This window comes from Nicotiana tabacum, chromosome 14, assembly GCF_000715075.1.
Source record: "Nicotiana tabacum cultivar K326 chromosome 14, ASM71507v2, whole genome shotgun sequence".
NCBI lineage: Eukaryota > Viridiplantae > Streptophyta > Magnoliopsida > Solanales > Solanaceae > Nicotiana > Nicotiana tabacum.
The window spans coordinates 91534941-91546419 of NC_134093.1; the positions used below are offsets into that span (position 1 = coordinate 91534941).

Genomic DNA, 11479 nt, shown 5'->3' on the forward strand with positions numbered 1-11479 from the left:
CATTCAGATGGCTCCCTATGAGGCATTATATGGTAGATGGTGTCGATCGCCAGTTGGATGGTTAGAGCCGGGGAAGGCTCGATTATTGGGTACAAATTTGGTACAGAATGCCTTGGATAAGTTCAAGGTTATACAAGATAGACTTCGTACAGCTCAGTCCAGGCAGAAGAGTTACACCAACTGTAGAGTTCGTGATGTTGCATTCATGGTCGGGAGAGAGTGTTGCTCCGGGTGTCACCCATGAAGGGTGTAATGAGGTTCAGAAAGAAGGGCAAGTTGAGCCCTAGGTATATCGGGCCCTTTCACATTCTGGTGAGAGTGGGAGAGGTGGCTTACAGGCTTGCGTTGCCTCCAGGGTTATCACCAGTTCATCCGGTGTTCCATGTGTGCATGCTTCGGAAGTATCACGGCGATCCGTCCCATGTGTTAGATTTCAGCTCTGTCTAGTTAGACAAGGATTTTACTTATGAGGAAGAGCCGGTAGCTATTCTAGCCCGACAGGTTTGTCAGTTGAGGTCGAAGAGTTATCCTTCAGTCTGAGTGCAGTAGAAAGGTCAACCCATCGAGGCAGCTACTTGGGAGTCCGAGTCGTATATGCGGAGTAGATATCCTCACCTTTTCACAAGTTCAGGTACTTTTATATGTCCGTTCGAAGACGAACGATTGTTTTAGAGGTGGAGAATGTGATGACCCGATAGGTCATCTTATGTTTTAAAAACCTAATTCTGTAATCTGAAGCCTTAAAATCTCATTTTTACCCTCCTCGATTTGCATGTGCAGTCCGGGCATGTTTCCGGAAAGGTTTTATGTTAAAAACTATGAAAAATATGAATTTTTGCTTTGAAAACCATTTGAGTTGACTTTGGTCAACGCTTTGAGCAAACGAACCCGGATTCGTGTTTTGACGGTCCTTGTGGGTCCGTATCATGATTTGGGACTTGGGCGTATGCTCGGAATCTAATTCGAAATTCCCTAGCGCGAGATATCACACTTTGTTGAAATCTGAAAGCTAAAGGCTTAATGAATTTGAAATGTTTGACCCATAGTTGACTCTTTGGATAATGGATCTGTATTTTGGTTCCGGAACTCGGTATAGGTCCAATACCATATTTATGACATGTCTGTGAAATTTGGTGCGAAATGGATTTGATTTGACGTGATTCGGACGTCCAGTTGTAAAAAAATAGAAGTTTTAAAGTTTTCTTGAAAATCTCCATTGATTTGGTGTCCACTTCGTAGTTCTAGGCGTTATTTTGGTGATTTGATCGTGCGACCGAGTTCGTATGATGTTTTAGGACTTGTGTGCATATTTGGTTTGGAGCCCCGATGGCTCGAGTGAGTTTCGGATAGGCTACAAAGTGAATTTTGACATAGAACATTGCTGGTGTGCTCCAGTTTTTGTTTTCAGGCCTCAGATCTCGCAATTGCGAGATCAATCATCGCATTTGCGACCATTGTTGGGTTTGTATTTGCGATCTACTTATCGCATTTGCGAAGAGTAGCTGGGGAGGCCAGAGTTCGCATTTGGGAACAATGTTTCGCTTTTGCGATGGGAGCTAGGAGGGGGATTCTTCGCATTTGCGATCACTGGGTCACATTTGTGATCAAGCTAGAGTTTGCATTTGCGAAGAAAGCAGAGGTGTGATGATTCTCGCATTTGCAATGAATTCTTTGCATTTGCGGGGCTCGCAAATGCGACATCTGCAACTGGTCAAATATGACTTAGACGGGAGTTTTGGTTCATTCTTCAAATTTTCAAACTCAAGAACCCTAGAGGCTATTTTCCAAAGAACGTTTCTTCCCTAAAACATTGGTAAGTGATTCTAACCTAGTTTCTTTCAATCTTTCACTACTTTTCCTAAGATTTCAACCTAGACTCTAGAGTTTTCATGGTGGAAATTAGGGGGTTTTGGTAGAATTAGAGATTTTGAAAAAATAGGGATTTAGACCTCAAATTGAGGTCGGATTCCAAAACAAATTACATAACCGGGCTCGGGGGTGAATGGGTAATCGGGTGTTGGTCCGAATTTTGAGTTTGGACTAGGCGGGCCCGTGTGTTGAATTTTGGTGACTTTTGTTGACTTTTTTAATAATGACCTAAATTGAATCTTTTGCAATCGTGGGTGATTCCTAAGGCTTATTTTGAATCGTTTTGTTGGTAATTTGCTAGATATTATTGGTTCGGAGGCTTATTTGAAAGGCAAAGTTGTGGTTGAGCTTTGAGTGGTCTTTGGGACGAGGTAAGTGTTGTGTTTAACCTTGACTTGAAGAAATTATGAACCCTCGGACTATGTGCTATGTGATTTACTTAATTATTTCCTTTCCTGTCTTAACTGTTATATGCTCTAAATGCTTTCCATGCTTAATTGCTACTTGTTATTCAATATCTTCTCCTGTTCACGATATTAGTTCTTCCATAGTTTCATGATTCCCTTCTATTTGCTTAAATTGACTTACTTGCACCTTCTAATTGTCAATTACTGGATTGGTCTCGCTATGTAGTATAACTCATGTAGAGTTTCTATATTGTACTAGGATTCTATTTGGTTCAGTTTGGTATTTGTTGATCGTAAAGATTATTGTGGTCTGAACTGTTGATTTGAGTGTGCATTGAGTACAAAGTACTAATATGGTGGGATCGGGCTGCACGCCGCAGAAGGTGTAACAAAGGTGGATTGATATGGTAGAATAAGGGTGAATGTTTACGATACGGTGGGATCAGGTTGCATGCCGCAACAGGTGGAATAAGGGTGGATTGGCATGGTGAAATAAGGTTGAATTATAATATTGATATTGACATATGGTGGGATTGGGTTGCGTGACGCAACATATATATATTATTTACTATTGTTATTATCTTTACGGTGAAATAAGGGAGGATTTCGTGTTGTCTGATGGGATCGGGTTGCGCGCCGCAACAACCTATATGTTTCCATTTCTTGAGCTATGTTGTTTTTTCGGTATTTGTATCTGAATTATTAAAGATTGGTAATTCTGGACGACACTGGTTTATTCTTGAGGCTATGATTATTATTTTCACTTGACTATTTAATTCTGTTCAGTATTCCCATTTTCTGTCATTGTTATATACTGCGTTCAGGCTGTAGTGTAGGTGACCCGGCTTAGCCTCGTCACTACTTCGTCGAGGTTAGGCTTGGCACTTACCAGTATATGGGATCTGTTGTACTGATATTACACTCTGTACACTGTGCAGATTTTGGAGTCCGTCCCAGTGGCGGCTACTAGAGAACTCGGATTGGACATCCTGCGGAGACTTGAGGTACAACTGCTCAGCGCCTGTAGGTCCTGAAGTCTCCGTCTTTATTTTTATTTAGCTGTGTATTTTCATTCAGACAACTTTGTATTTATTTTTGACCCTTGCATGTATTACTCTAGAAACTCATGCACTTGTGACACCGGGTTCAGGGATTTGTAGCAGATGTTTTTACGGTTTTAGCTTCCGCATTTATATTTGAATTATTGCAATTAAATCAGTTCTTTAATTAAATTTAAATTGTTCAAAAGGATAAATTATTCTAAAGTTGGCTTGCCTAGCAAGTGAAATGTTAGGCGCCATCACGGTCCCGACGGTGGGAATTCCGGGTCCTGACAGCACTTAACATTTTCTGAGCCATTAAGGTAGAATACAAGATTGAGAAATTCATACTTTAAAAGAAATATTTGGAAGATTATGTAACTCTTTATTAGACCTCTAGTAACTCTCGATGTAGACCCCTCATCACTACTTCTCCATGATTAGGTTAGATACTTACTGGGTACGCGTTGATTTACGTACTCATACTGCACTTCTGCACTAAATGTGCAAGATCTGACAGGTTCATTTGGTGATCATCTTGGCACGTAGGCGCACCTTGTGAGGGGACTTCATGTGAGCTGCATTCCAGGCTACGCATCGCAGTCCACCGAGTCTCCATCGTATTATTTATTTTATCCTTTCTTAACTACATTCTGGACAGATGTTGTATTATTATTGCACTCCTTAGAAAATTCTCTAGCACTACAAATGTTGGGGTTATACTATTTGATGCTCACGATTTCGTATATTATTATCTCCTCTCATTTCTTTTATAAATTACAAATGTTGTACGTCCTAGTGGATTTAGAAGTGTAAGTTCCTTTCCTTATTAAATTCATGATTTTGAAAGTAATAAAATGGGTAATTAAATTGATAAATCACCATTGGCTTGCCTGACGGCGGCGTTAGGTGCCATCACGACTTATAGTGAATTTTGGGTCGTGACACTGCTAGTAGTGTTAGGCGTCATCGCGGCTCCAGCGGGAGTTGGGTCATGACACCTTGCACCACTATTTCTTTAACTAAAACAACGAAAATATATTGGTTTTGGATGATTCTATATTTTTAATCTAAGGTTTTCTAGAGCTTAATTGAAAAAAGGAAACTCGTCAACTAGACTTAGCGAAATGTCCAAGGGCAAATTGGTCTCCGGGTTATACTCTAGAGGTAATGCTATACTCCATTCTTCCTCCCGACTTCCTTTCTATTCTCACTCTCATCCGACTGATGACTACAATTGGAGTAGAATCGCTTTCCCTTACTAGGTTTAGGAATCCGTAATTTTTCAAGAATATGCTTAGATTTCGGTTCCCCAGCCAACTGTTGAATCTCTTTTTGCCTTGATGTGCGCCGCCGCTGCGAGGCGAGGGAGCAACTTGTCTGGTATTTCGGTGCACTCATTTCCGTTACGAGAATGAAATGACGCCCCAGCTTGACTCGAGACCAAGACTCCTTACAACTAGTACCAATAACGTCACTGAGCGGTTGGAGATTGATTGAAAAGGCAGGCCCAGCCGGCCCTCTCGTTTGATGTTTTTCGAATATCTTCCTTTCTTAGATTAGTACTAGGATGCATATATCAAAAACTCAGTGTGAAATTTGAATGAGATATATCTTTCTTTTTTCAAATATCAAAATTGGAGTAATTGAGGTTACACAAAATCTCCGCCAGAAAAGGAAAAAGTTGAATCTGAAAAAGTATTCTCTATGAGGTTGTAACAATCCAAACGATCCCACTACATCAGGACCCTTTCGACGTTGCACAAAAGCCATTACTTTACGTTCAACTAGGAATAGATGGGTGATTACTTGACATGGCCAATTCTATTACATTTAAATGACAGAAAGGAAATATGCAACGCAAAAATAGAAATGGTAAATAACTAGAAAGAGATGGACGAAAAAACAAAAGAAAAACAAAAAGAACATAAAAAAAACAAACGAACAGATAATGAGTCGTGAGTGCGGCACACACCTTTTTTGTTTATTTCCGAGCCGTTTGTTTGGGCGACGGTGCCTTACATGTTCTCTACAGGCCGCACGTAATCTTTCTTCCCAATGAGCCCTTTTGTTTATTTGAAAGACGGGCATTGCGTTCGATTCGAAAAGCATGATTTTCAGTATGTCTCCAGATAGGGCCCCACTAGTTCGGTTATCTAGTGAGCGGTTCTTTCGGCCAGGACGCAGGCCGGGCCCTACGGGCGGGCATCTCCCGCAACGCCTAAGGAAGGTACAGCCCAACTATGAGGTACATCAACTTTCACTTTCAATAGGAGCATCATTAAAGTTGTTTAGCTAAAGTATTTAATAAAAATGACTATTTTTGAAAAATCATTTACTCCATATGTATGACATTTGTCAATCTATTGTTTTTTTAATTTTTTAAGGTTAATATCATATGTACTCCTACTTTTTGCTATATATCATTTACTTTTCATAAAAGAAAAAATATTTTGTTCTTTAGATTGTTAAGCTTTTCCTCTTTATAACTTTCCTCTTTCATGTTAAGTGTCAAGATTGATTTATAACATACACACTTGAATTTATTTGCCATTAATATAATAATACATAACAAAAAAAAGGTTTTATACGTTAAGAAGAACGCAAAAAAAAAAAACAAAAGAACTATCCTGCAAAAGTTGTGAGCTCGACCAAACTTAGAGAAGAAAAGAATAAAATAAAGAAGAAAAATATGAAAACTCGTGCAACACAAATTATGATCAAGTATCAAAGGTAAAAAAAGAAATATTGCACCATTTTCTTGTAATATTAAAAGATATATTCAGATAAATTTATGCATTATAATCTCAATTGTAAATTAAATTATAAAGCATGTTAATCCCTTATCAATTCAGTAGTATTTGACAAGACTTATTTAGGTTAGACCTCTGTACTTTCACTAGGGCCCCCATAAAAAATGGAATGCTTAAAACTAGATCCCTCATTTGGAGCATCGACTACTTTGTATAGATCAGGGTTGGTCATGTAAGGTATTAAGTTGCCAGCTTCTGTTTCTTGGCCATTGTCATCTATTGTCCCAATATTCCTACAATATGCATCGTAACGTGTGTCTCCTATTGGAAAAAAGCTTGACCCCATTAGTGGTTCAAGTACCCCAGGTGGACTATATACTACTCCGCCCCATTCAACCGTTGATGCAAAGTCATTCAATTCATCAAAAATCTATTTAGGCCAAAAATTAATTTGTGTTTGATTTCGCGTGAGCAAAAGCCACCAGTTCCCGTTGACAAGGTCCTTTAATTTTCAAAAAAGACAAAAAAGAAAAAATATGTTAGTATTATACAAAAACAGAGTATCAAATAATTCACGAATTACTGAAATAGGTCTAAGACTAATTTACCCGTGTTATGTACATTTTATCTACCCACGCATCCTTACTTCCACGTTGTGTAACAGGAGAGTATATATAATCTAAAGGTATCTTCGTGTTTACAATAACAAATCCAGGACATTGCGTATTAAAACATTGAATTTTTCCTGCCTACAAAAAAAAAGCAACATATATTTTGTTACTGAAATGTCGTGAATATAGATTTATGGCAAGATATATAAGACTTGCACATCTTATACAAAAGGCAAGAATAATATTCAAAAAAAGTTATAAATAACTCACTTGAAAATGTGTATATAGCCTACTTCGACCATCTACATAAAGTGTAGGATCCACCTGGAATAACATTATACAAAAATAATACATAGCTAAAGAGATGATAAAATTATTTGTAAAGATAAAACAAATATGCTTGCAGCTTGAGAATTAGAAAAACTTGTTGATACTCACCAACACATTAGAGTGATTATAAGTAATATAAGAAGAAGATAATGAATTGTTAATAAAAGTCAAGATACATACTCTCCATCCAACTTGTATATTTTCTGATCCTTTTTGTATTTTCAACCGACAAGCACTATGTTGTTGGCCTTTCACATGAGGAGTATAAATAGCAGTCACCATACCAGCTCCTCCAAACTTGTTGCTTGGATTATTTTCGGTTTGAACAATAGCAAGCTAAATAACAGAAAACATGAAGTAATAGAATGGCTAAAAAAATCTATCTCTTATCTTGAATTGCCCAACATTGTGTTCAGTTTTGCTTTTTTCTCTCATTTTTTCCATGATGCATCTAGTAAACTTGGTGTATTCCAGAAGAATAAATATTATTAAAATTATTGTATTAATTATCCTGGAAGAAATAACAATAAATAATAAATTCAAAGAAACACGACACAATATTGATTCCTTGATAGCTACCTTGTACCCTTTGGAAGAAAAAATTACTTTATTACTCATGTTGTTTCCCTGCAGAGAGAAAGAATTATATCATGAGACAAGTGTTCAAAGTTATTGTCATTAAGTTTAAATTCATAAATTTACATAGGAAAACGAAGTGCTGAAAGAGACATTCTCTGTGGGTGACATAAGTTTCTGTCTAATAAAGTCATCTTTAGTAGTTCTTCTTATGGGAACTGTTTCTTTTGGACAACCGACTCCTTCTAATCCCATTCCCAAAGGCCAACCAGTTATTGAATCATCAGAATAGCCTTTCATTATAGGCAAGGTCGGTTTCATCTATGTGCATGAAAACCTCAAAAAATATTAATATCAATATTATAATATAAATAGTTTAAATTTGGAGTTAAGCGAATGGTGTAGAGACAAACCTGAGGGTGAAATGTGTGATTTTGCAACAATGGATGGTCAAATGCAGGTTGTTGGTAGAAATTCACACAATCGTATATATCACCATATTCTGTCTGTAGACCCAATAGTAAATATACTGTGTCATTTATAAATTTTTCTTAGGAAAATGACTTGATTTCTAAGTCAAGTTTATATTCTAAATGCAATTGATCTATCTGTTTATAAAGTAATAGAATATTATTAAAAAGAACATTATAAATCATTCTATTACTATTAAACAAAATAACAAATAATTGTAATAGAGATTTTCGTTATTTACGGCGCATACCAACAAAAAACATACCTTGATGGATTTTACAGCTGGCTTGTTTAAAAGCTTTAATTGGTTCTCTAATTCTAAGTCTTCAAGGTAGGATAATTTTGTTTTTCCTTGGACCTCATTGCAGATCAGAAGAAGAGATATTGCAAGTACTAATATATAACCTATTGCCCGCTGTTGTATCATCATTGTAAAAACTGGAAAATCACATTATTTAAATCATGGCAATTAGATAAGATAATATTACACCGTCCAAAAATCGAGTTATAAAGAAATTTATTCATCGACTAGAATATAAGTTACTTTGAATACTTAAAGAAGCAAACTAAAATTTGATTCCTTGCATACAACTAATAATATATTATTATTTGTTTCTCTGTAATTCCCACACAGTGACTATAAACTAAATCATGTATCTTACTTTGTCCCTCTTATGACTATATTCTCATCTTTTCTATTATATCACGAGAATAGAGGATTGAGTTCCCCCAATTCTTTAACTTTGTGTTTGTGTGCTTATTTATCTCTTTCTAATTAATATTTTGAATAGTTATTCAAAGTAAAAATCGAAAAAACAATGACAAAATAAGACCAGAAAAGATGAAAATAAAGTATCTGCGCGGTATTATAGTTTCAATCTATTGATTGAGATAAATAAGTTTCATTCATTAAAAGAAAATTCAAATATATATATATATATATATATATATATATATATATATATATATATATATATAAAAACTTTATTCCTTAAACAAGTTTCATATCACTTAATGCACTTCATAAGTCACTACAATCAAATGTCAATTTCAACTTCAACTCAAGAAAAGAATAATAAAAGGAATACTCACATACTTGGCAATTCTCCAAAAGACGAAAACTGCTTCTCAATACTTTTTGGCAAAGCTACAATTGTTATGCCTTTATTTAAATAGTGCAATAGCATAGCTTCTGATTATCGTAGTATAGAACTATTCCTTAATCATCATTATTTTTTTTCCATTTGAATTATGTTTCTTTGATTTACTAGGTCAAATTGAGAAAATCCATATCATATTCACCGTGACATTAATGGTATAAAAATTAATGTTCAATATTTTCAGAAACATTGTAAAAGTAATACCTAACTTCTTAGAAATATCAAATAAAGTCAAAGTGATTTGTTCTACCATAAAATTTAAAGTTGCTTATAGAGTAATAAAATGATTATTTTCCATTTCAGAGGAGAAAATGTACATATCTAATGGTAGGTGTTGATACCCAATTTTATCCTCATATTTAATAAAGTATTCCATATACTTTTAAAATATCATTTTGTACTATTACCCAATTTACCGGGGTTATATAGTGTTATGCCTTTATTTAAATAGTGCAATAGCATAGCTTCTGATTATCGTAATATAGAACTATTCCTTAATCATCATTATTTTTTTCCATTTGAATTATGTTTCTTTGATTTACTAGGTCAAATTGAGAAAATCCATATCATATTCACCGTGACATTAATGGTATAAAATTCACGTTGTATATTTTCAGAAACATAGTAAAAGCAATACCTAACTTCTTAGAAATATCAATTAAAGTCAAAGTGATTTGTTCTACCATAAAATTTAAAGTTGCTTATAGAGTAATGAAATGATTATTTTCCATTTCAGAGGAGAAAATGTACATATCTAATGGTAGGTGTTGATACCCAATTTTATCCTCATATATTTTATAAAGTATTCTATATACTTAAAAAATATCATTTTGCACTATTACCCAATTTACAGGGGTTATATAAGTATTTTCTATAATTTTTAAAGCTTTAAAATTGATTTTTCTTGCATTTTAATTATTCAAATATTTATTAATTATCCCTTAAAAATATTTTGGGGTGATTTAATTATTCAAATTTATTAATTGTACACACATGCATATTTCATAATATTTTACTTCATTTTTATATAATATTTGCATTCTTTATAACATTTGCATATCATTTGCAATAATAGCCAAATATTTTCAATAATTTTCTTTATTATGCTAATTTGATGTCAAAATGAATTTTTATATTTTTACAATTATAGTCATTTATTTTCAAAATATTAATTTCAAAAACAATATTTTAATATTATTTTATAGCCATTTTTATAATTTATTTCGTTAATTTTCATTTTATTTTTAATTAAGCCGAAAATCGGACCAAAAGAGGTCCAAAATGCTAAAGCCTACCCTAATTGACCCATCAGAAGCACAAAATCAAGCAACCCAATAACCTGCACTCGTCTGCAACCCGCTAGACTCGACCCTAGCACCCTCTAATCTCGACCGTTGATCTCAAATGATCAACGACCTATATTAAACTCCTCACTCTCCTTATATCCCTCCCCACTAAACCCTAGAGACATTTTCCTCAACCAGCCGCCTTTGCATTCTCTATTTCCCTATGTCATGCCCCAAAATTCCCTCCTTTGGACTGTGATGACGCCTAACATTTCACTTGCTAGGCAAGCCAACGTTAGAATAATATTAACTAATTTTTAAATTATTAATAATCAAGGAAACAAAGCATAAGCAAAGTTTGAAATATAGTGAAATAATTCATAAAATAACGGTATATAAATACCATCCCAGAATTGGTGTCACAAGTGCACGAGCTTCTAGAATAAATATAAATAAAGGTCTGAATAAAATAAAGCTGTCTGGGAATAAACACACAGTTAAGGTAAAATAGACAGGGACTTCAGAACTGCGGACGCCATGCAGTTATACCTCAAGTCTCCTCTAGTAGCTGAAATCCGAGCAAGTCTATGGTACGCCGCTGGGACCAACTCCAAAGTCTGCACAAGAAGTGCATAGTGTAGTATCAGTACAACCGACCCCATGTACTGATAAGTGCTGAGCCTAACCTCGACGAAGTAGTGACGAGGCTAAGGCGGTTCACTTACATTAACCTGTACGCAATATTAATAACAACCACAAATAATAGAAATAAATCAGATAACTTATTTATAATAATTGAAGCCAACCCAACAGTCGTAATCCATTATTATTTCAACCAATTCTGTTGCAGCGTGAAACCCGCTCTCACAATATATTCACATTCAATTCTATTACAGCGTGCAACCCGCTCTCCCAATATTTTTCTTTTAATCAAGTCTGGCATATATTTATTTCAATCAACTATATATATAGACTT

The 11479-nt window shown here is 35.0% G+C and overlaps 1 protein-coding gene across 1 annotated transcript; it reads right to left on the bottom strand.

Annotated features, from left to right (window-relative positions):
* Positions 1-6515: 6515 nt before the first annotated feature.
* On the bottom strand, positions 6516-9244 carry LOC107819627 (protein neprosin-like). Its single transcript, XM_075230233.1, has 9 exons — positions 9154-9244; positions 8323-8495; positions 8000-8092; positions 7713-7907; positions 7617-7637; positions 7191-7346; positions 6951-7004; positions 6716-6818; positions 6516-6571 (listed from the first exon to the last, which is right to left on the bottom strand). Exons 1-9 carry the CDS (start codon positions 9242-9244, stop codon positions 6516-6518), a joined length of 942 nt encoding a protein of 313 aa, XP_075086334.1.
* Positions 9245-11479: the final 2235 nt, after the last annotated feature.